Source organism: Carassius auratus, chromosome 13 (assembly GCF_003368295.1).
Source record: "Carassius auratus strain Wakin chromosome 13, ASM336829v1, whole genome shotgun sequence".
Taxonomy (NCBI): domain Eukaryota; kingdom Metazoa; phylum Chordata; class Actinopteri; order Cypriniformes; family Cyprinidae; genus Carassius; species Carassius auratus.
The window spans coordinates 25,170,561-25,196,922 of record NC_039255.1 but is presented as its reverse complement, the minus strand read 5'-3'; the positions used below and the strand labels follow the sequence as shown (position 1 = coordinate 25,196,922).

At 39.7% G+C, this 26,362-nt stretch overlaps 3 protein-coding genes across 3 annotated transcripts; 1 reads left to right on the top strand and 2 right to left on the bottom strand.

The window, feature by feature from the left end:
* Nucleotides 1-2,178: 2,178 nt before the first annotated feature.
* On the bottom strand, nucleotides 2,179-9,011 carry dnaaf10 (dynein axonemal assembly factor 10). The gene is made up of 8 exons (XM_026279264.1): nucleotides 8,709-9,011; nucleotides 8,122-8,222; nucleotides 7,921-8,051; nucleotides 7,692-7,793; nucleotides 6,921-7,036; nucleotides 4,233-4,367; nucleotides 3,530-3,627; nucleotides 2,179-3,431 (listed from the first exon to the last, which is right to left on the bottom strand). Exons 1-8 carry the CDS (start codon nucleotides 8,892-8,894, stop codon nucleotides 3,224-3,226), a joined length of 1,077 nt encoding a protein of 358 aa, XP_026135049.1. The 5' UTR covers nucleotides 8,895-9,011; the 3' UTR covers nucleotides 2,179-3,223.
* Nucleotides 9,012-9,186: 175 nt separating this feature from the next.
* LOC113113101 (RNA-binding protein PNO1-like) lies at nucleotides 9,187-11,456 on the top strand. The gene is made up of 7 exons (XM_026279266.1): nucleotides 9,187-9,500; nucleotides 10,145-10,294; nucleotides 10,396-10,479; nucleotides 10,632-10,692; nucleotides 10,769-10,886; nucleotides 11,080-11,150; nucleotides 11,244-11,456. The coding sequence occupies exons 1-7, from the start codon at nucleotides 9,297-9,299 to the stop codon at nucleotides 11,309-11,311; spliced, it is 756 nt and encodes a 251-aa protein (XP_026135051.1). The 5' UTR covers nucleotides 9,187-9,296; the 3' UTR covers nucleotides 11,312-11,456.
* Nucleotides 11,455-25,492, bottom strand: ppp3r1a (protein phosphatase 3, regulatory subunit B, alpha a). The gene is made up of 6 exons (XM_026279267.1): nucleotides 25,241-25,492; nucleotides 19,566-19,605; nucleotides 15,377-15,553; nucleotides 13,359-13,418; nucleotides 13,091-13,275; nucleotides 11,455-12,860 (listed from the first exon to the last, which is right to left on the bottom strand). Exons 1-6 carry the CDS (start codon nucleotides 25,241-25,243, stop codon nucleotides 12,813-12,815), a joined length of 513 nt encoding a protein of 170 aa, XP_026135052.1. The 5' UTR covers nucleotides 25,244-25,492; the 3' UTR covers nucleotides 11,455-12,812.
* Nucleotides 25,493-26,362: the final 870 nt, after the last annotated feature.

Below are 26,362 nucleotides of genomic sequence, written 5' to 3'. Positions count from 1 at the left end.
TGACTTCAGCTTCGATCACAGGACCTAGGGGTATAAAAGAGGTGCAGACCCCCTCCCTTCTCAGTCTAGAGTCTACTCTCGTCTTGTCTATACCTGACTAACCTCAGTTTCTCATCTTTTCTTTATCTTTTATTCCGGGCTCACTTGAATGCTTTGAACTTTTACAGGTTTATTCAACTCAGATACTTTGACTATTATATACTTAGACTTTTGATACTTTGATTTTGGGTACTTTGAATTTTGGATAGCTGAATTTTGGATTTGTAAAACTGCATCTCAGGGCTACTTCAAGTAAAATATTATATTCGATGAAAGAGGTTAAGCTGACAACTTTTTTGTAAAACTGCATTTTTCCATCTCAAAAATATATCTAAATTACGGCCTATGCTCTCAATGTCAAATGCAGAAATGTCAATCCATGCATTTATGACCTCAAGGTTAGACTACTGTAATGCTTTATTGGGTGGTTGTTCTTCACGCTTGGTAAACAAACTACAGCTAGTCCAGAATGCAGCAGCAAGAGTTCTTACTAGAACCAGGAAGTATGACCATATTAGCCCAGTCCTGTCCACACTGCACTGGCTCCCTATCAAACATCGTATAGATTTTAAAATATTGCTTATTACTTATAAAGCCCTGAATGGTTTAGCACCTCAGTATTTGAATGAGCTCCTTTTACATTATACTCCTCTACGTCCGCTACGTTCTCAAAACTCAGGCAATTTGATAAAACCTAGAATATCAAAATCAACTGCGGGCGGCAGATCCTTTTCCTTGTATTTAGTAAATATAATGGCTACATTTAATACATATATGATATTTTACGCAACATCGTCAGTACTTAGATTTAGTTTTCCAAGAAAAAAAATAATTCTGAGAAAATGAAATTAACTACTTTTTTGTACTAAATTTACAGTATAAATGTTAGAGACCCAGTTCCTTTCGACGTTCTGTGATGTGAGAGAGCAGATGAAGTTTGAGTGTCCTGTCTCTTTAAGAGCTTTGGTCAAACCCCTTCACTCATTCTGACATCTACATGAGCACGTGTGTCATGTTTGTGTGCAGTGATCCCAAGACACTATTTTCAGCCGCATATATTGACATGCTGGGGCAGAGGTCAAAAGTCGATCTGTTCACTGAACACAAGTAATTGATGTAGAGGGTTAGTGTTCTGAAATAACTAGACATTAACTCGTCTGAAATGGTTTATGACTTCTCAGGAAAAAGAAAATAAAAGTCATACACGGAAAATCAGAAGCATGTTTACCAAAACTTCAACTAAAAAAAAACAATTCAGTATCAGCTCTGTTTAGATGACAGATGTCAGTCCTCACAATAAAGTATGAACATAGTAAATACTAAAGAATATGTGTGTCTGTTACTGTCTGAGCACCTCACACCTCTAGATGACAAAAGTGTGAAATCATTAGACCAGATTTTACTCCGGAGTGCTTATATATTAATATCTTTCTCATGTGAAAGAGCCATATGTTATCATGTGGGAGCGGACAGTTTGAATCCCACAGGCTCAGGAAGATGAGCAGGATACTGGCCCAGGCCAAGTGTGCTGGGAGGCAGGAAGAGATCTGGCTGTCCTGGACCCCCGACAGAAGAGAAGCAGCCCGAAGCACTTCACATGGAGCTACAAGATCTCACACAGCCAAGGCTCATTAGGTCCTCTGGCTATCAAAAAATAGCTGGAAAGGTGCTTGTGCTGTCTTTTTTGGACAATGATTCACACTCAAAGTTTGCAAGCATAAAAAGGCATACAAAAGAATTTAATTTTGATAGGCACTTCCTTCTTATTCTTTTTCTGTGACAGATGATAACAACCAGCTTTGTGCTCAGTGGCTCTCAACCTCGTTCCTGTGGATCCTAGAACAAGATTCCTCTCAAAGAACAGACCTAACTACACACGCACACACACATATATATGTACTACATATGCCTCTGTGTGTGTGTGTGTGTGGTAAGGTCTGTGTTTCTGGAGAGGAATCTCGTTCTAGGTTCCACAGGAACGAGGTTGAGCACCACTGAAACGTCTTGTGGAATAATAGTGTGGTCAGTATGCTACACCACCATCATCACATCACTACTGGAGCTCCTCCAGCACGGTTAGCTTCCTGAGCCAAACCTCCAGATCGGGAACAGCTTGTAATCACACCAGGCAGAACCGTGTTTTGGAAATGCAGCTTTAACTTTTAATCTGACAACAGTTTTGCTTTATTGCGGTAAAATATTAGCCTATCAAGGTATCCAAACTATGATTTATGCAAAGTAGACAGTCTTGTTATAATCTTACTATGTATATTAACAGAGGCAACATGCCGGTGTGTATGGATTAATATTAGGATGGTTTGGAGCTTGATCCTAAAAGTTTTGTGATCCTATTAGCTTTGTTTGCATGGTTAAAAGACTTTACATAGCCAAAGCGTTGGTTACATTAGATACAAATTTAGAAGAAAGGTTTGACTGGAGATTTGTTCTGGGGTTTAGCTGGACATGGCTATATTGGGCGTTTGTACCATGGTTTATAACTGGATCCCAGACCTGATGGGTGCCATAACCCATCAAATTATCTTTAATCTGATTCTGATAGGGATGTCTATATCTTTCTTAACAGCAGAAGAAGCTCTTAGTGATTAGACAGCTCTCAGGTCATCACAGCCTTGGTGAAGTTTCCTGTGATGATGCTGATGTGTAATTCAAGAGACTTGATCTGAAGTGAAGATGTTGGTCTTGGAGGTTTCTGAGCCACTTGGTGATAACTCATCATAAGTTACACTCTGAAGTAAATATAAGCTTGAAGGGAAGTCTTCTGAGGACAGTTTTCACTGTTATCCATGACAGATCAGTGGATGATGAGGAGCTGCAAGACGTCTTCAGATTCAAGTGCTGAATGTGATCTTTTTAGTTTGGGAATGTCCTTCTTAGTTAGGAGGGACAACAGGGAACTGATTGGATTATGAGAAGCGGGCATTAAAGAAAGACAGCAGCCTGAAAAACACCATTTAACTTGAACGAAGATTGCAAAGACAAAATGATTATTTGTACTTAAAATAACTTTACCGTGGTGTTACAGGCCTTCACATTGTGCATAAAAACACCAGCGAACAAAGAATTATGACAATTGTTTTCTTTAAAAAAAACCGTTGCACATCTAAGCTGAAGCTATATCTGTGGCATGTAAACAGTGATCAGATTGGGAATAACAGTAGAGATGTCAGACGGTGTTGAGTTTGGTCACGATGAGGACTCGTACAGACTGGTCAAATGAGGAGCAGACACACAGCCCCTGTTTGTCCGGGCTCCAGTCTACACTGGATATGGGTTGTGTGGACAGAGTCACGTTCTGCAGGAGGTTCACCGAGCCTGCTACGCCCATGTCCACGTCATCCGCACCCTTTTTAGTCCTCTGGGCTGGATACTCACTGTGAGAGTAGACAAATCAACCAAAAATGGCACAGTTTGAAGAATAATGGAGTTCTCTTCAGATGTTACAAAATATTAGCTGAAAGAAATCACTTACTATTTCCATAAATGCAGATTGCCGGCTCCTCCGGCCGTCATGAAGATGTCGCGGTTCTGAGGTAAATGCCTCACTTGCCATATTGTGGACTTGTGAGCCTGAAATAAAGAAAGCAAATGCTAAAAACTTCCAGAATAGTATAAAGAGTAATGGGCTGTTCACACAGAACACATGGTTCTATTCCAATGTGCTAATTTTCCAGATTTTCAAAGTAAACACACACTAGATATACGCGTATGACCGCTGCGCTCGCATCTTTAACAGCATCCCAGGGAACACATGTTAGGAGAAAACTGTTAGCCTGGATGCAATGTCGCTTTGGATAAAAGCTAATAGTCAAAACTATGGACCAATTAGAAGACATCATCAGATATCATACAAGTGTCCCTCGTGACTCATGCGCTACAATCCAAGTCTTCTGAAGCCTCATGTGATGAAAAGACAGAAACTGAGTCATTAATCAGTGACAGTTCCTCCTCACAGGTTTCAGATATCCGTCATCATGTATTGGTTTGAGACCTTAGAGTCATCACATGGCTTCAGAGGAATATAGTGCATAAATATTACATCACTCTTTTATGCTGCAATTATTGGAACTTCATGAAAGCAAACTAAATGATCATTCTGCACATACATAAATCAAAAACAATAATTTCAATACTACTCCCTCTCATGAACGCCTGTTGAGGGGAGTGTGGTCTACCTTCTCCGACACTGAAGCGAATCCTTTGGTGGGGTGCTGGGTCCTCATGTCAAACACATGAAACTTGCCCTCCAGAGATGTGGCCACTAGTTTGTTCATGTTGATGTCTTTCCTGTCAAATTCAACAGAGCACACCTGCCAAAGACAAAAAAAGAGAGAAGTTTTCCCCTGTTCCACTACATCTGCTCAGAACTGGATTGCTCCCACTGTAATGAAGCAGCTCTCTCTACACTATGCACTCAACACAAACCCTGTTTCTGTTCCTCATGTGCTGCTCAACCACCTTACAATCCCTGGCCAGCAGAAATTAAAATCATATCTGATGGTCTGTTAGTTACATTTATGGTCTCCTAATTTAAATCATCTTTTAATTTTAGGCATATTTATACACAGGCAACGTTATGCCAATGCATTTGAGATGCTTTGATGCTGCTGTAGCTGAAGTGTGCTTGCTCTGTGGTTAGTGAACACTGACGGTCTACACAGGCACTGAGGAGTGTTTAATAATGTACACTGAAACACTTCTGAAGAAGAGACCGGATGAAAATCATGTGATGATTTAAATGTGTTGAGTTGTTAAATGCATCGTGATACAGCTGCTGCTGGGGGTTTATATGAATGTGTCTTCAGAAAGGTGTGTTTATAAGCGCTGCGCTGCTTTGTGTGCGGTCTGTCTGCTTCTGCTCTATCAGAGCCATTGAGAAGGCGACATGATCTCACTGCCATGCGCTCACGTGTTATATTGAGCTCTCACTAGGTCCAAACAACTCCACATCTGTTTGAACAGGTTTAATCAGGACAGACAGCAGTTTCACTGAATTTGCATCCAGTTATTATTAACTCAATTAATAACATTATAAACACTATAAAATAATTTTATTCTGGGGAGTGATAAAGACAGCATTAATATGTTCTCATTCTCTATGGCAGTCAAATGTGGCCAAACATTTTCAAGTGTAACTTTAATCAATTAAATAATTCAGTAACACTTTAGAATAACGGTCCATTAGTTAATGTTAGTTAACTACTTTAGTTAACATGATCCAAGCAAGAGCAATCCTTCTACAGCATTTATTCATCTTAGTTCATGTTAATTTCCACATTTACTAATGCATTATTCAAATCAAAAGTTGTGCTTGTTAACATTAGTTAATGCACTGTCAATTAACATGAACTAACAATGAATAACTGTATTTTCATTAACTAACATTAACAAAGATGAATACAGTAATAAATGTATTGTTCATTGTTTGTTCATTTTGATTAATGAATTAACTAACATTAACTAATGGACCATTATTCTAAAGTGTTACCAATAATTCTACTATAGTTTAGTTCAGTTCTATTTAGCTAATATTTTTGTACTAAATATAATGTGCAAAAATTATAACCAATGAATGGTCATTTAAAATGTAACATTTTCTAATTATTTTTATTATTTAATATTACAATTAGTGTTGTATTTAGTGTAAAAATAGAGAATTTTTTATTTTCAATTCTAGTGCAAAGAGGCAAATTATTCATCTGTAATGCCTGTGATTTAACCACTAGATGCCCATATGGATGATTAATAAATATAGGCTAAGCCTACATGTCGTTTTTAGTAGTAAAAAAAACAATTATCGCAGGTCATAATTGCTTAATTATTATTTTTTTAGGTTTGGAGTTTTTCATGTATATTTAGACAGTATCAAACGCTTGATTTTTATAAGTTTCGATTTTTGTTTAAATGTTAAGATTGCATCCCAGTGTTATTTTATGATATTCGCATTAGCATACAACACAAGTGAATATCATAAAAGGCAAGCAGATACGAAATTTAAATACGCAATAAATAAATAAAAAAAGTTTAAAAACCAACTGCATTCAGCAAAACTCTTTATTGCATTCCTTACATGCACAGTCTTCACTGAAGCTCATTCAACCTTCTACAGTTAGAGAAAGATTACAGAAAGACTAAAAACCTCAAAAAATGTGATGTCAACTAGAATCTGGTTATAGTCACTATTAAGATGTTTTTCATGATATCTAACTGAAAATCTACTATAACTGTCTATTATCTAACGATAAACGTTAACTACAACACGCCTCATAAAAAACACTACTGCACAGATTTCTGAGAGCTCAACTAATGCATTAAACTATCAAAAAATGATTAATTTCTTGAGAAACAGTAAAATGAATGGGCTTCTTCCTCAGTTCCTATGGGAGAGTCACAGCAGTGTCTCAGTGGCTCTGTGCTCCATAAACTAAAGTCAGAGCATTCGGTTTTACTTCAGATCTTATAATTATACCATCTAACTTAGATCAGACACATGTACACAGAGTCTTTGTTTGGACTGTGATTAATATACAGTGGTTGTCTCTAATTTTAAATGGAAAGAGCACAGACAAAACCTTCGTTTGATTATATGAAGAGATTTATTTAATTTGTATTATTTATTTATTTGATTTGGGATTCGTTTTAAAATGTCAGTTTAGTTTTGTTACATATTTAAATTTCACAAAGAAAATGTGCAGCATTTTGTCTGAGAAATAATAAAATGACACCTTTTCATTTATTATGTCTTAAAACTCATTTGGTTAGAAATCGTATTGTGAACTCAGAATGGTCAATCGTATCGCATGGTGAGTTGAGTGAGTTGTTACACCCCTAATCAAAGCACATCCAAGTTTAAAATGTCTTACCCCGTTTTTGATGTTAGTCTCCCATCGTAAAGCCATGTTTCTGAGATCAAACAGCTTGATGTCACCGTTGTCGTATCCCGCACACACACAGCGGTCCTGGTCATTAAAAGCGTGACCTGCAGATAAAACACGCTGTAGTTAGCTCTTTCTGTGCTTGTATTTCGAACTTAAATCCACAGATAGATTTAGTTTGAAATGACTTTGATTTCCCTTGAAGTAAACTTCTGAACAGATTAAGAGTTAATGAGCCGGTTCTGCTCCTGTTGACCAATAAACTCCTGACTCTCCAGTGGTCTGGGACTGATCTTTCCAAATCATATTTATAGAGGTATGAATCGACAAAGTGCATTAAATACAGATGTTTTAGAACGGATTTATTTTCAATGCTGTTTCCAGGCCTGGAAATGACCATTTTACAATACAGAAGGGCTTTTCATACTTGAAGTAGTTAACCCTTTGGTCACTTTAATCCAGGGATATCTTGCTTCACGTTTCACACCTCTCACAATTTACCCTGGGTTAAAAATACACCCTGTGTACTCATAATCTGACCTTTCCCACCGTACATTCCTCAACGCCAGGTTAACGCTCTCATTTGCATATTTGCTGTGTATTTTCAGACTATAAAAGGTAAGAAGCCGGGGTTAAGCTCAGTGTGAAATGCTCCATTGATATTTTCAGGGTTTGCATGAGCATGAGGACTCAGAATGAGGGTAAAACTTCAAAATAAGCTTTTAATCCTAAATTTGAATTGGGTCACAAAACCCCCACCGAAAGCAACGGTCCAGCAGTCTCTCTTGGTTTCTCCCTCCATGGGCTCCATGTTCACCACAGGCGTGTCTTTCTGCCTGGAGTCCCACACCTTGACTGTGCCTGTTGATAAAACACACACACACACACACACACACACGCACACACACGCACACACACACACACACATGATTATCAAAGGTGATCAGAAGTGTCCCTGTTTCAGATGTGATTTGTAAGGTGTAGTCACCGTCTCTGCTCCCGGTGACGATCTCCGGGGCCCCGTCCCCGATGCCCAGTCCTCCCACTCCATCAATGCTGTTGATGATCTCCTTGTGTGCCTTCACCGAGTACACTGGGCTCTCCGGCATCTCCAGGTTCCTGCAGAGCAAGGCTTCAATCTCAGACTGCTGCCTGAAGCACAGATCACAACAACCAGACGATCTCCTACCAAACATTCAGACAGCCGTCGAAGTCCCCCGTGGCCAGGTGCCTCTGCTGCAGAGACGTGGCTCCAAACGTCCCACACTTGATCGGCTTGGCCTTCTCGATCTGGAATACAGGACAAGACATGCTCATTTACATTCAGTCAATTAGCTACAGATGCTTTTATCCCAAGTGACTTACAAATGAGGACAGTGGAAGCAATCAAAAACAACAAAAGGGCAATGATATGCAAGTGATATAACAAGATCAGTCTGCTTAACACAGTACATGTAGCAAGGGCTTTTAAAGAATATAATAAATAAAAATATTAGGATAATAACTTATGTAATAAACTGTTTTGCTGTCAAAAACCGCCCCAATGACAGACAAATGTTAGTTAAACTTTTAAAAGTTTGTTGATCCTGAGAGCGCGTGACACAGGCGTCGCTGTTACCATGACAACCGAGCGCCAGGAGTTTTCTAGAAAGAGACTAACGTTAATCCTGCTCGCGCTAATAAACGAGTGTTTGTTTCGTGGGCTGGATAGAGTGTGTGCTAATGTTGTGTTTCAGTGTTAGCTGTCGAAATTATTTGCAGCTGAATGACCCTGACCTCTTTGAGCAGCTGCAGCTCGCCGCGCTGGACCTCGTAGATCTGCAGCACTCCGGAGCCTCGGGCGAAGTTCCCCATACAGACAAACTTAGCGCTGCAGGGGATCCATCTGCTGTCAAACACCGTGTAGTTCAGACTCTTCTGGATGTGCGCGATGATCTGCGGCTTCTCCAACGCTGAAGACATGTTGCTTTAACCTTTCACCTTCAGTTAAAGAGCAAACCCCGCTCAGCTTGAGAGGAAAACACGAGAGATTTCAGCAGCCAGCGGTGCGCGTTCCCGATACAAGGACCCTCCCACAACACATAGCACCCCTACTCATAGCCTGACCAAAATCAACGACAAATCTCTACCATGCGGATAGACTATTATATAAGTTAATTTAATATATAAATATATAAATAATAATAATCATAATGATTAAGTTACAATTACTCTGGCAGCAAACATTGAAACACATCACTCATTCATTTAATAGTGGCACTGGTTGGGCAGCGATGAGGTCCTTTCTGTCTGTAAGATGGTAGAAGCCACATGTTCGTGGTAAACATCTCTGAACTGTAACGTTAGTGTCGGATCTCTTTCACGATGGAGTCTGTGTCAGTAACACCGGTGGAGGTGAGCGCTGCTGCGGAGGACTGTGAAGAAAACACGGACTCGTTTGAGAAAGTCACATCAAAGAGGAGTCATAAACGGAAGCGGGACGCGACGGAGGTGGACATGCGGCCCGAGGAGAGCGCGACAGCGGCCAAGAGACCGCAGTTCCCCGCGCTGTCTGGAGCCCAGCTCACGGTACTGATCTATGTCTGGAGTCGAGCTTTATAATACAGTCTTTAATACACGACTCTTTCACAAGTCAAAAACTCACCCTTTACTCTCATAACGCATTCAGGACCGCTACAGGGTCGCCTTATGAAATAGACTCAACTAAATGATTCAACTAAACACGCACTGTGTCTGATAAGCAGCTTTTCATTAACGAGGGTTTTTAGTGTGTTATTGCCATGTTTTTACTGCATTTGTCTATTTTGGAATAAAGAAGTTCTTTAAAATTTGAAATTACACATGAACCACATCAAAAAAAAAAAAAAAAAAATACAATCTCTCTCTCTCTCTCTCTGTGTGTGTGTGTGTGTGTGTGTGTGTGTGTGTAGATGATGCATCTAATTGTTGTATGATATTTATAAGAAAATATAATTATCAGTAAATTAACCCCATCATGATTGCTCAGAAATGTTTTAATGCCTACATATTTATTTCTTTAAAACAAAAACATATCTGTAATAGAAATAGTTTAATTCCCTTACTTAAACTGTGCTGTTTTCAGAAACTTTTGCAACTTTTCCAGGTCATCATGTCCCAAAAGTGTTCGGAGGGTTGAGTCTGAGTCTCCTGTCTGATGTTCAGTGGGCTTTAATGAAAGTGTTGTTGTTTAGGGAGGCTCGGTGGAGATGCGCAGGGTGCCTGTTCCTGCTCACCGTTACACTCCTCTGAAGGAGAACTGGATGAAGATCTTTACCCCCATCGTAGAACATCTGCAGCTCCAAGTGCGGTTCAACCTCCAAACCAGGAACGTGGAGATCAAGGTAAGTGCTGGCAGTCGCTGTAGGTTCATGTACTAGTGGGAAAAGATCATGTCCAGTAATGTCAGATCAAGTCTAGTGAATGAAGTGCTGTTGTGTTGCAGACGTGCAGAGAAACGAGTGACATCGGCGCTCTGACCAGAGCCGCTGACTTCGTGAAGGCGTTTGTTTTGGGCTTTCAGGTGGAGGTGAGTGTGACCGAGCTCATGTCTGTGCGAGATTGAAGATCCTGTCATTGGATGTGGTTTCAGAACGCCTGCGAGTGTGAAAGCATTAAGACAGAGATGTTGTTAGGAGTTTGGAGCGTGCAGTAATGTGTGTATCACATGTCTCTCCACAGGATGCTCTCGCTCTGATCAGATTAGATGAACTCTTTCTGGAGACGTTTGATGTCACAGACGGTGAGTCTTTAACCTCAGGTCCTTCACCAGAGAGACGTGTGTCCAGCCGCTGATTCCTCCGTCTGTGTGTTTGCAGTTAAACCTCTGAAAGGAGATCACTTGTCCAGAGCCATCGGCAGGATCGCAGGGAAGGGAGGGAAAACCAAGTTCACCATCGAGAACGTGACCAAAACCAGGATTGTGCTCGCAGACACGTGAGTGCACTCAGAACACACATTATTTACTATGTATTTGTTTATTTTTCTTCATTTTCAAGGGATGTAATATATTAATGCACTGTTATTTTAGCCATACATGTTGAGAACATGTCATATTTAATATTATTTCAAGCTATCTGTTTGTGCTCTTCATGACTGCATGATTTACATTTTTTGTTTTTCTGTACAGGAAGGTTCATATTTTGGGATCTTTCCAGAATATCAAAATGGCTCGAACAGCGATATGCAACCTCATTCTCGGTTAGTGAAAACTTAATGCCTAATGTTTGCATCTGAATGGATAAAAACAATCCCACTAAGAGGAACTCTTTCTGCTTTCTGCACCTCTCACAGGAAGTCCTCCATCTAAGGTGTATGGCAACATCCGGGCGGTGGCGAGCCGTGCAGCCGAGAGGTTTTAACACATGAAGAAACACAGCTCATGGACTGATGCGGAAACAATGATTTACTTTATTAGTGTAATATTGGCTTGTATGTGTGTGTGAATGATATGAGCGCTGCGTGAGCCTCAGAGAATAAACCGAAACCAGACACGTGTGGATCCAATGACAAGTTTTACACCTTTATTGTTTCATACAGTATCAAGTAGTCCATATATCCCATAATAGTTGCTTTTATTTGATGCAGCATGCAGAATAGACATCCCATAACCGACGAGCTTCATGTGCCTTCATACGTGCGAGACACCATCTCATTCACCAAAGCTGCAGAAAACCCATGAATATCTGGTTAGATCTGAAGTGACAAAACGAAGGGGCAAATGATGCGAGCTGAATATGATTGGATCTGAAAAGAATGCACCTCTGTCTGATTCTAATTTGGCAACTTATGTAATGCATTTCATGGTTCTGTTGGTTATAAATTTCACAGCTTAAGTGTAAAGCAATGGAATAGATGAAACAAAGCATGCAGAAAGGAAGTAGTTAAAGCGAGCACAGCAGAAGCCTCATACGTGTCAATATTACTGACGTATGATGCTGAGGTGGGAGGTGCGTTTGGTTACTCTGCTCCTGTCATGCATGGAAAACGTTTTTATTTGAAGCTCCAGTCTTATACACAAGAGTTTAGATGCCTTGAAGCTCTCATGTGGATGTTATACATGTATCAAAGCACACAGATCTCATGCTGCCGTTAGAAAAGATGGAGGTGAAAATAATCATGTATTAGAGACGATCGGACGCTTCAGCCACACACTAGACAAACTATCGAAGCAAGCGTCTTCCCATTAAAAGAAAGATGGCACGAGCAACACCTCTGGATGAATACAGGTTTGTTAGTGGTTCAGCTGTTCAAAACTGAAAACTTGAGTTATTAAAAGTCACCGAGCAACATTAGTTTATAAAAGAGACGTTCTGAGATCCTGCTGCATCTTCTCACAGATGAGACGGTCAGACTGTGAGTGATTGTGTTATCACCGTGTGCGGTTTCATCTGTGAGAGTCATTAAGACAAGAGATACATCTGTGTTACATCCTGGTAACTTTCTGCTGTAGCGTCTCAACGCTTCTGACCTGAAGATGCACTTTCCAACAATATAAACGTTATATCACCACTGATACAAAAACAGTTATTGAACATGAGTAAATGCTAGAAATAGTGTACATCACAGAAGAAAGCCAACACTGCCAACAACATTGTTCTGCTTGGCACATCAAACCCTACACAGATGTATTATATCATACTTAATATTTAAAAAAGAAAAAAAAAAAAAAGACGGCACAAAATAAATATAAAAAAAGAAGCATTAAAAAACGAAATAAATATGGACAAGCCAATGCTCTCTCCTGTTGAAGCGAGATGCTCTTTCAGTGTTCGTAAGCCCATGACTGAGTTCAGTAACACTGAAACACATAGAGAGCATCTGCTGGACGTCTGGAGCAGGTCGACAGATGGAGAGGGAAGATCACACATCCACCACCATCTTCTTGTGTATATCCAGACCTCCGACCACCTGAGGACACACACAACAAGACCATTCACTCCTGAAGACCTCTACATGAAATACACCGCCTACCGGACACTAGGCTAGTCTCCTGAGAAGCGGCAGGATTTTAACATCACAATATTAGAGGGAAAAAACTGCTTCTATAGTGTATCTATAATTTGTGTATTGTATAGTCTGTCATTCAATAAAGTTATTTTAAAAAAGCTATTCAAATACACACACACAGACAGACTTACAGCACAGAACTCCTCGAAGGATATCCTCCCGTCCCCGTCCTTGTCAGCGTTGATGATGGTCTTGTCCACGATCTGCTGCAGCTGGGTGTCCTTCAGGTTGTTGCCCACCATCATCTTCAGCACCTGGAACAGCTCTCCGTTGGAAATGTAGCCGTCCTTGTCCATGTCATAGATCCTGAAAGCGACTGGATCCGGGAGAACAGCAGAAGATGACTGAGAGTCCAGCACTGAGTGATGTGAGATCAGAGGTGAAGTGTGTTGTACTCACAGCGCAGTTTCTGCTCTTTATCACCCTTCACACTGAACTGAGAGACGCCCTCGATGAACTCTACACACACAAACAACATCATTAGACCAAGAACTCGAGCAATTTAGCTTTTATTATTTTTTTAGTTTCAGTTCTAGTTAAAAAGTTAATCTAAATGAAATGAAATGGTAACTAGCTATACATATACATATATAAATTTTTTTTTTTTCATTTGAAGGCAGATCTTTGGCCACTGATAGAGATTCGTGGTCAGTGTTATCCTCCAGGTGGGACGCACTCAGAGGCAGACCTTCTTTCATAATGTGTCCAGCCAGCCATTAGCACCAGTGTGTCATCACTGTACTAGGTTTGTGGTTTAGGTTGTTATATATTCATAATGACATCATTAACGACATCATCTATCATTAAGCCCCTCCCCTCGAACACAGGTGAGCCAATGGCAGTCCAGTATCAGTTGCACGGGGAATGTAACGCAGACATCTGTAGGTTTCAGCTTCATAGAGAAACACTGGAAGATCTGAAGCTTGCAGCGTTTTTATGGGGTTTATGATTCAAAAATGGAAAAATGATGTGCCTGGCGTCCTTGTAAGACTGATTCCAGATGTCCTGAGAGGATTGGCAATGGAATTCATTTTATTACATTTCCCTAAATCATAAAAAAGTCCCCAAAACATTCACCACAAATCCTAATGAAGAGTAAAACATTACTTTTCTGGTTGTCATACTTTCATTAAGTTACCATTTTGATTTGTTTAAGCAGAACGTTAATATCTTCTTGTGCTTCAGAAAGGTATCTCTGGCTAAAGCCAGCTAACGTAAAGAGTCAATGCTAATACAAACCTAAGCAGTGAACTGTTCTCACATCATGTGAAGTCAAAAACACATAAACGAAGGTCTGCTCTTCAGTGGCTCTCTATATTAAACTGCTAACTGTATATTCATTTAATCGTACCCTGCGGTACATGAACAGTGTTGATCTGGGATGTTGTGACAAATGTAACATGAGGCATCTCCCGCTTGCATTGTGATCTGTAAACCCAGGTCCAACTTGAATGGTGATCGTTGTGTGTCCAACATTTAAGCCGTCAATGTAAGACGGTTAGCAACTATGGTTTGCTATCCTGACGCCAAACCCTCCTGCTTTCTCAGCGATAGGGACAGGTAATGGGGTTTTTAATGGTTTAGTTAACTATAATCACCTTTCTGAACACATATGGAGATATTTTAACCAGTGTGAGAGAATGTGAACGTTGTTGGCAAACGACACAAAGGGCTTCTTTTCAGGATGTGATGCAACAGGTCTGAGCTTCTTTAAGCTCATTTGTTGAAGTGTTTCACAGCTGCAAGCTTGAGTTCATGCACACATGATGCAAACATTCAATAAAGACAAATCCTTAGATTCATTATGCAATGCATTAAAATCATTACACATCTGCATGTGTAGGTCTCTAACAATCAAAATGCTATATAAAAAAATCAAAACTGAGCTTATTTTAAGAAACATTTCAATATTTAGTCTGTGCATCAAAGCATGATATTTCATGACAATATAAATTAAAAATAATAGCCACCCCAAATTCCCAATTCTTCCTATTTTATTGCAAAAGCTATCATCCCCTTTACAAAAATTAAATACAAATAACTATTATATTTAATATGTCTGGTATTTTTGTTGTACTGCCTTTATGCTGGTTTAGATGACATTTAAATTTAATTTAAGTTATAAAGATGTTTGTACTAATAAGACAACTTTGTGAATGCATGCATGTAAAATAAATCAAATGTGCTTAACTTGTCAAGAAAATAATAAAATAAATCATAGTCCTAAAATACACCCAATTATAAATGTACAAATAAATAATATCAAATATGTCTAGAATAAACATTTATGCTCAGAGAGTGATGATGGTTCTGGGGTGAAATGTTTTCATCAGATGCGTTTCATGTATGATTTCCAGCTTCAGACGAACAAAGCGTTTGGATTCTTGTGCAGCTGAATGATTTCTGGCATGCCTCACCTTTAAAGTCCACCTCTCCGTTGCCGTCCGTGTCGAATATCTCGATGACCCTCTGCACCAGTGGATTCTGCTGTAACTCGGGCAAGGACATGAACTCCTCCACGCTGAGGGATCCCGAGTTATCTAGGTCGAGTTTCTTAAACCTCTTTCCCAGCCTTTTAATCTCATCAGCATCGACTGGCGTGGACCGAGAGAAAACGGCAGACACACACAACAAACACAGACATGGACAACATTAGCAAACACTTGAATCCAGCGCATGAAACAAACACTGGCCGTGTGTCGGAGCACAACACCACCCAGTCCAGCCGCTCTCTGTGCTTCAGCCAAACACACAGCAGATGAGTGAAGCGTGACACACTCACATCCTGTGACGGGATCCTTGGCTCGCGCTGGCATGGCTCGGGTCACCACACACAGAGGTTTGCCCATCGCACTGTACCGAAGAGCCATGCGGATCCCCCTCGCTGCTTATTACCACTGCCGAGCTCTGAATATCAAACTATAAGCTCATTCAGATTCAGTCACATGACCCTCCAGCTCTGAGCTCTTTACTGCACTACATGTGTCTGTTCTTACACTGACGAATGTTTGGAATAATCATGACCTGTATTGCTTTTAATCAGCAAATCTGCATCTATTTAATCAAAAATGTAATTTATTTCTGTAATGTGCAGCTGTATTTTCAGCATCATTACTCCAGTCTCCAGTCACAGAAATCATGAAAATAAACTGATTTACTGCTCAAGAAGCATTTGCATTCAACATACTGCATTTCATTAGATCTGTACTCGTACTCTGCATTTTGACAATGAAGTTGAATCTAATTCTAATCTAATTTCTGATTATTACCAGTATTTTTGTGTTAAACTGTAAATATACCTCCATTCAAACAAATAGAACGAGACATTTTAGGAGGCTGTGAATGAGTCTTAACTTTTAGAAAGAATATCTCATTGGGTTTGAGACTTTAGTCTTTGCTGCTTTACAGATCTTCTTCAGGCACCAAGAGCTTGTAACACTCCACAGAGAAAGGAAAACTTGAAATCGAACATATGACCCTTTCTTTGTGTTGGCAGTCAGCTGCAGGTGTGTGGATCATAAAGAAGATGATATCTGTCCTCCTGCACACTGATATGTGCACATGCATCAACTCCACGCTCAGATCAGTGACGGTGATGAATCACCAGCATTAGATCGACTGTAATTAATGCAATTAGAAACACTGAGATGATCGAGAGGACTCTGTTAAAAGCATGACAGTCGCAGGAGGTCAAACTATCATGAGTACATGAGTACAGTCACTTTCACTGAGCGTCTGATGTGAGAGAGCACATACGCACTGAAAGCAAAACTGATGATGGGGTATATCACACATTCAACATATTACAGCCCAACACAGCTGGAGTACTAGACCATGGGAGCTTGTTTGTGTCACTCGACAGTACGGCTGTCACTTTTGAGAAAAATCTAATTCGAATATCATGCAATTAATATACCCCCCCCCCCCCCCACACACACACACACACACACACCCGCACAAAAAAAGCACAAAAAACTAAACACCGCAGCCTAAAGGAGATTCAATCACAAATGTATTAACAGTGAGTCATAAACAGGACTATCTGGATTATTTTCTTTTTACTTAATGTTTGAAACTGCAGGTTATCAACTTAGAATATCAACTTGTATGAAGTGCCACTATGCATATCCCACAATATTAGGCTAAAAAAAGAAGAAAAAAAAAACGATTCAGAACAGGCAAAAACAATAGCGTGACAACTTAAACAGCAGCAGAGTAAGGCATATAGCCTAATTCATTTCTTAATATTGTTTGCAAGAAACACCAGTCTATCAAGTTGATCTGGATTAACACATGTGCGCACAGACGCGCCTGACTACTAGCTAGTACGGTGTACATTTTAGGACAGCCTCAGACCTCAGTCATTAAACGAAAAGGTGTCATGCCTCAGACTAAACGGCATCGCGCCTCGGGACTGAAAAGCTTCAGGTCTCATCTAAAATGACGTCAGGTCTCATACAATTAGGCATCAGATGAAACGAACTCAGAACAAAAGGCAACAGACGAAACGGACTCAGGTGGAGTATTGCGTTCTGGTGTTTTACATATATACATATATAGTTAAACCATGGTTATTTTTCGTAAGGGTAATTTTACTACTTTGCCAAAATAAAAGCTCGCTGGTTGCAATATGGCTAACTAACTTATTAAACGTGCACACAAGACTCTCGAAAAGCATGTTCTCTTCCCTATATAACTTAATTAGTGTAACATTTGAATAAAACTGTAAAACTATAATATATTAGACACTGGTTATCTCCTTTTGCCAATCAACCAACCATTATATTCCACTTCCTCTGAACGGCGTGCGTGTGACGTCACATGAGCCGGGGCAACACGATACTTCACCTGAGTCCGTTTCGTCTGATGCCTAATTGTTTGAGACCTGACACCTGACGTCATTTTTTCTGAGACCTGATGCTTTTCAGTCCTGAGGCGCGATGCCGTTTTGTCTGATGACTGAAGCCTTTTAGTCTGAGGCATGACGCCTTTTCATTTAATGACTGAGGTCTGAGGATGTCCTAAAATGTACACCGTAAGTTAGCTATTATTCGCTTGATTTGGTCATGGGCCTACGCTACAATACCTCTAGAGTGCCCTCTACTGGATAAGATGCAAAGAATTAAATAAAAAAACAAACTGTCTAATCATTGACTGTAAAAAATGTGTTACAAATGGCATTTTAAAAACCAGATATTTTATTTATAGTTTGATTACAGATATTTCACGTCATGTTCGAATGCATATTCGAATATCGAATAAAGAGTGACAGCCCTACTCGACAGCTTGGGATGCTTTCGGCCTCTGCCACATTAAAGTATTAGAGATATGCCGGTATCAAATTTTCCTCTTGCGATTAATTGCACGGTATACGGTATTATTACAGTATTGAAATGTAGTTTTAAAACAAGTCATAATAAAGTATGACAGGTTAAGTAACTTTTTTTCTTATAACAAAAGAACTGAACATTTAAATAAAAGCAATACAGGAAAGTGTGTAAAGTTAAAAGTTTTACACAGATTAAAGTGCAAAAGATCTAAAAGACCAATTGGTATCACATTACAATAAGACCTCATTAGTTAACTTTAGTTTACCATTAACATGCACAATGAGCAATAGCTACATTTGCTAAAGAAGTTATTAATCTTTGTTAAAAAGTATAAGTCTTTGTTCATGTTAGCTCATTAAATAACACATATGCAACTTTAGAGTTTAACAATGTGTTATTAAATATTGTAATACCTAAAATGAATGAATGTTCAGAATAATTTTTCATTGGAAGTTTATGTTAGCTAATGAATTAATTAATGTTAACTAATACACAAATCTGAATGGCCATTTAAAATGATTTAAATATGTTTCAGAAAGTAGTGCAGCTGCTTTATTTACGGGGTTTCCAGAGTAAGGACTACATTTTCTGCAGTTTAGCGCCATCTGCTGTCAAAGAGTGAATGTGGTCTCTCACGTGTTCCTCATGTGCTTCTCATCTGTGTTTGTTTCAGAGCGCACAGTCTTTCAAGCAGCATACAGCTGTGTTCATTTTGACCAAAAAGTATTCTTAAAATGCATCCCAATTCTGAATAATTTGTAATAAGTAATTATTCACAGTATTTAGAAGTGCACACGATAATAGTATCATGCACATTCATTCACTAAATGTGAACATAAAAATCACAACACAAAAAAGTCTTGCTGATTCCACGCATGGCTCTTAGTGTCTCGTTTCTTTCTCTGTTCCTCTCTGTGAGTTGAATGGCGCGTGTCATTTGCATTAGACATCTTCAGTAGGGCACAGCAATGGTTAGATTTGACAAATATTAACTAACCCAGGCCTGGCCTACCGCAGATGCTCCTGATCTCTCGCTACGCTCCTGATCATTCGCACACATCAGAGGGAAGCAAAACCAATTAAAACCTTTCAGAGCTAAATATAAGCCTCAGCATCTCTGGAGACAAGCTTCACTTCATCATGTTTAGCTTGATTTGTTTCACAACTAGTGATTCAGGAAAGAGTGAGCACGCTTCAATCACCATCTAGGTCTGATTAGCATTTAAAAAAATGAAAGCATTGTATGCAAATTTGGAAGAAATGTAATGATACTTACAATGCGAGCACATTTCCAGGGGATAACTTGCCTCATTTCCCTACAAGAGAAGAACAGGAGCAGATTTCATGAACTTTCTACACATGACCTCTTCTCATACAGGTACACATGTTATATAATAATAATAAATAAGCGTCATATTTTAGGAATCAAAAACACTGAGCAATTTGTGAGACATTCAAAGTGAGTCGACCAATAGGAGGACTTCAGATGTCCACAACACCTGTGAAGAGACGACGCCAACTCTGAATCAACATGCATTTCCAAATCATTGTCTTTTTTTTTCTTTTTTTTAACACATTACAATATGATAAACAAAACTAGCCTACCATTGATGCCCTGTCAAAAAGCTCCTATTTAGGTTATTTTGAAAAAAACACTGAAATAGCCTCCCACCACAGAATCCTACATCCTGACGTTGGTTTCTGTCTTGTCTAACAGTACTTGTGCATCACCTGTGATCGCAGAGACACAAACCAAGCGCTGCTCTGTTCTAGAAGATCAAATACTAAATGGCTGCACTCTCTGGATCTCCATCTGCTTTGATTTATTATTTATAAATTCAGTTCAAGGGCTCACAGGTCCATATTCTGTCTGTGGCACAGCACTGAGCCTCCAGGAGTTTAAACATTACGATTCGTTGTGTGTTTTGACCAAACACGAGCGCTATGTCAGGGTGAATGTGTGATGTGTGTGAGTGTATCTGCAGCAGAGAGCGTGGGCTTTGTGAACGGATCATGTGACCAGCAGCCCGAGCTAAAGCCCCACAGCGGCGATGCAAAGAGAGGGACTCGGAGACCCCGAGAGACACCCGCTGATGGGGACGGGGCGGCTAGGACTGGGGAACAGCTTTGTGGTTTAGTCTTGCATCCTCAGAGATGAAACATCACAGATCTACCAAACTGACGGTGAAAAGCAGATGCAGTGTATGCAAATGGCATCTGAAGTGTTTTTGAAGAGTGGGACTGGGTTATTAATACCAGATCCCCCGAGTCCAAAATAAAGAAATGACACCAGTGATTATTCACAGTAGACCTTACTATCCACGAGTAGATAGAAAGAGAGAAGCACTGCGGCTCAGAAAGGAAAAGATGGCTGAATCGTTAGTGGGCTCTTGTGAGATGTAAATGAACTCTTTCGTGGGCTGAACATTGTCTGGAAGACCTAAGAGGCAAACACTCAGAGCAGTTTATTAATAATGCATTCGCCATTCAGAGTCAATTAGACCGCACAAAACATGCACTGCGCAGTGAACACACAGCCCTGCTCCCTGCAGAGCAAACATGAATACACTAACAAAACTGGCTGAAACGTCTTCAATAACACTGGGTGAAAGGAACAGAGAGGATGTCACATGTGTCACGGCTGGAGAAGCTGCGTACAGCTGCTCATGTTCATAACGCTCGGTCTCTGGTGTCCTTTTGAGCAATACGGTATCGTAGGAGGCGGAAGAAGTGTTTGAGATGGAGACGTTAGACTAGACAGAGGAAACCTTGAATAGGATATCCAACAAATTTTCTTATCGAGCCGATACCGATAACAGTTAAAAAGAGCATGTATCGTCTGATACCGATACGGTGGCCGATATATCGTGCATCCCTAAAATACAGTAATTATATACCATTACTCCTTTAACACATTTATTACATTGTCTACATTACAAATAAAATGAAAGTTAATATGAATATTTCAGATTTCTCCCAGAACACCATGGTGCTGTTAGTGTTACTACAGTAAATCCATGGTGAATGATTGTTGACCGTCTCGTTGTGTCTGAAGCATGTGTGTTCTTGGCTGTATTCAAGATCTTCACACTGGATCTCACAGCACTGTTTAGTGTTGCATGACTGACACTTATTCACGAGTAAACACATCTTCACTAGTGAGCTTGCCCTGCCGTTTGAACTCTGACCCAAGTGAATAAACAAACATTATATCGCACAGTTTTATCGTTATCGTTTTTATCGGCCAGCACTAGCAAAAATATATTCTGATATCCACGTAACACCACCTGTCTATGGTAGTAATAACTGAAAATATCAGCCCTAAAACTAAAGATTATTATTCTCTACTAAAGCTTAAATTGCAGGTATGAGTAATAAAGAGGAGGGAACTGATATGATCTTCATTCTCCTTCACAATGCCCACAAAAATGACTAATGCTCCCAAACAGCTGTACACTGCCTGAGTGCAGGCCTCCGCTTGACTGATGTGTGTGTGTGTGTGTGTGTGTGTGTGTGTGTGTGTAATACCTGGAGAAAGCCAGCCGCTAGCATTCCTATTGATCTCAACTCCATACAGGAACAACATTATCTTTACATGTCAGACAGACTCTTCCTGTCTAGGTGGGCGGTTCTCCAACAGAATCAACTGCAATGTACCAGACCTTACATGACGTCCAGTGAAAACTCTAGGAAACCTTGACCCCGCAGGCATACTGATACTAATTATTTAGTGCCTGAACTAAATCTAAGACAAGATGCACATTAAATATCACATGTGATGTATCGTGCAGCCCTGGGTCAGTGCATGTGGTCTTAAAGTGACAGCAGCCGATAAATACCTGCTTCTAAATAACATCTCGGCTTTAACATAGATTGATCTGTATGTAACTAGTGCAGTGAGTGCTACTGTGTTATTTTACACTTCATTATTACATTTCTGCACCTGAATATGCTTGTCATTTGTGTAATTGTTCTTGTTTTACTTTACTAATTTTACTAAAGCTAGTAGTTTTGTTGTGGTATAGAAGTACTTAAAGTAAGCTCGCACTCTTTTTTTAATTAAATTGTTGCTGGTTTTTGCCTTTATATCACCACAACCATTTATGATAATACATTTAAACTTAAATCATAAATCCAGAAAAATTAAAAAAAAGCACAATTCCTCAGAAAAAAAGTAGTCGTATTTACTACTATTGTAAGTAAACAAACAAATAAATAAATGTTTAAAGATGTATTAATTCTTTTTTTTTTTTTTTGTATAAAAATGTAATTAAACCATTAAATTAAGACAGAAACTACTATCAAAAAACAAATTTGGGGGGAAATACAAGATTCAACAGGGCCCTAAAAATGTGTTTATCTGCGGGCGGCAGATCCTTTTCCTATTTGGCGCCTAAACTCTGGAATAACCTACCTAACATTGTTCGGGAGGCAGACTCACTCTTGCAGTATAAATCTAGATTAAAGACCCATCTCTTTAACCTGGCATACACATAACATACTAATATGCTTTTAATATCCAAATCCGTTAAAGGATTTTTAGGCTGCATTAATTAGGTAAACCGGAACCGGAAACACTTCACATAACACCGTACTTTCTACATCATTAGAAGAATGGCATCTACGCTAATATTTGTCTGTTTCTCTCTTGTTCCGAGGTCACCGTGGCCACCAGATCCAGTCTGTGTCCAGATCAGAGGGTCACTGCAGTCACCCGGATCCAGATACGTATCCAGACCAGATGGTGGATCAGCACCTAGAAAGGACCTCTACTGCCCTGAAAGACAGCAGAGACCAGGACACCTAGAGCCCAGATACAGATCCCCTGTAAAGACCTTGTCTCAGAGGACCACCAGGACAAGACCACAGGAAACAGATGATTCTTCTGCACAATCTGACTTTGCTGCAGTCTGGAATTGAACTACTGGTTTCGTCCGGTCAGAGGAGAACTGACCCCCCAACTGAGCCTGGTTTCTCCCAAGGTTTTTTTCTCCATTCTGTCACCGATGGAGTTTCGGTTCCTTGCCGCTGTCACCTCTGGCTTGCTTAGTTGGGGTCACTTCATCTACAGCGATATCGTTGACTTGATTGCAAATAAATGCACAGACACTATTTAAACTGAACAGAGATGAAATCACTGAATTCAATGATGAACTGCCTTTAACTGTCATTTTGCATTATTGGGACACTGTTTTCCAAATGAATGTTGTTCAGTGCTTTGACGCAATGTATTTTGTTTAAAGCACTATATAAATAAAGGTGATTGATTGATTGATTGATTTTAATAAACCACTGTTAAATCATATAGGTTTCATTATTTCAATTAATTGTACATACTTTTTGAATAATTGAAATTAATTAACCATTAAAAAGAATGGGGGAAAACTGATTTCATTGACCCTGTAAATATCAGTGTAGGCTGTATCTCATATACATGCATTGAATCGCAGATCCCAGTGAACACATCAGGAGCTCTGCATCACACTATTCTGTAAGACAAGGCCACACATAGCCATTCCTGCAGAAGACGTTTGTCTAGGGCTGTAGCTGCTGAAATACTGAAGTAAAGCAGTTCTCTAGCTGTAATATCATCACCAGAAACCAGGACAGAACCTAGATTTCAACACCAAAGTGTGGCCAGCTATGATGGACGCAGCTTCTCATCAACCTGCTTCGGTCTGACGCTTCATCCTCAAGGGTTTCTGCACTACACCATCATCAGAGTCCTCCAAAATACTGAAATCTGTCCGAGCCATTGCCTTGTGGGAGAATGCATATATAACTGCAGAGATCAACCGCTTACTGTTTCTTCTATAGGCATATCAACACAATATCTGTAATACAGTCAATGAAAGAATTACCGGTAGTCACGGGTCTGGAGCATTCTGTAAGGCACTGAATAAGCAGCACCACATCAGTCTTCATGAAGACTCATATTTAGGCAAACACAAACTCAGCGTTTCAGGGTTACAGTCTGACAGAGTTTGACATGACACCCCTCCCAACAGCTCTCAGTCTGTCACAAGACTCTTCCAGAAAAAGACATCGACTACGGCACACAGTTTTAATAAAATGAAGAAGCCCTAAGGACCTGGAACAGAACATTGTAGAGCAGACCTAGATTTTGCTCCAGTTAACTTTAATGAAAACGATCAGCTAGAAGCTTGCTTTTCCAGCTAGAAGCTTGCTTTTTGCTTTTCCAAGGTAAAGGCTAGTACAGGTGAGGCTTCTGGATTGGCAACTTCTTGTCGGTTTACACGGAAACCTGTTAAGTCATCACATTAACAACGAAGTGTAATGAGTTTCTGGTGTAAGACTTCACTACTGAATTTCTAGTGTAACAGACATTTACATCATTGGTGATGATGGTGCAATACCGTGGATCTCTATAGGATTAAAGGTTTTCTTGTAAAAAAACTACATGAATGTTGTAATCATTCAATATCACGGTATTACCATCGGATACCATCACAACGCTGCATTTGTTATGTGGGCATGAAGCAGTTTGGTAGTAATTATTGAAAGTGCTGAATGTAGAGATGTAGCACTGCAGGATACATTGAGTGAATAACTGTATCATTCATATAAAGATGGATTATAGGTGAGATGAAACATCTTGAAACAGTGTCCATTTCTCTTATTTATCAAACTGTTGATAGAATAATAGCAATGGAAATGTCTGGTTGTTGTAATAAATGTGGTGTGTATATGTATTGTCATACTTGACAGCATCACACGAGGCACAGCTCAGGTAAACACTCATTTTACAAACACTTTGCATGAAAACAGACTCAGCCTGACAGATGCTCAATAGGAAACCCATAAATCTTCATGCTATGACAGCTTAGCCAAACGTTGAATGTGTTGCCCAGGGTTTGCAGGAAGCATCTGAAACTACGATATGTGGTATTTGTTTACAGTGCTGCAAACGTGTCGTGTTGTGTTCCTTACCATTTTGCTGCTTGCGCGACGGAATTCGCCCTCGGAAACGAACAGCAGTAAATGACAGCACAAAAATAAGAGGGAAATTCTGCTCTTGGTCTTGTTGTTTTGTGAAGAAAAGGCTGGTTTTGACACAGCAGCAGCGTAACCTATTTTCCGTCCGTTTCCGTGGGCTTCACTGCAGCAGCGAGGCGAGGAAGCGCCGCAGGGTGGGGAGGGAGGGAGGAGCCGAGGAGGAGCGCTGCTATTGGGCGACGCGCGAAGGAGGCGGGGCAACGAAGCGCTGATGGGCGGTGCTTCGGTACACTACATACGGGAAACCTTTGCTCCTCTCCCTCCCTTCACGCTCACTCACTCCTGGCAGTCTGTCTTTGGCAGTGTTGGGGAAAGTTGCTTTTAAAAGTAATCCATTACAATATTGCGTTACTTCCTAAAGAAAGTAACTATAACGTTACTTGGTTACTTTTTATTGAAAGTAATGCGTTAGGTTTCTTTTTTAAAAAAATTTGGGCTAGGCTTGCTTGTTTGCTTCTAATATAAAAATTATATTTTTTGCAAACGTAACAGCCCTTTCACACCGAAAGCCTCAGGCTGAAGGAAATAAACTCACGTCTGTACAGTAGAATACAGAAAAAGAAAGTACAACACTGTTCAGCAATAAAAAAGAAGAAATGTTAGTTTGTCTTGTGCAATTTTTGCTTATTAGTATGGTTGAATTAAAGGTCAGTAGCAAATTGATTAATAAAATGGGATTGGACACATAAAGGATATTTGTATTATTTAACATATTCAATTATTGCAGCTTTGAGTTGTCATATTTTGAGTTGCTTTTAACTGTTTTTATTAATTTTGAGGAAACCTATTTTTTTTTTTTTTTTTTTTGAGATGTGAGATGAATTAATGCAGGTTCACATTTATTCTAGAACTAAAGTAACATCTTACCACCAATTTCTCTCAGCATGGAGACAGAAGAGCATTCAACCAACAGATGGGAAAAGAGTAACTCAGATATTTTCTTGTAAATGAAATATTAATGCATTATTTTACAAGTTACTTGAAAACAGTAATCTGATTAGGTAACTAGCGGGACTTGTAATGCGTTACCCACAACACTGGTCTTTAGTCATGTAA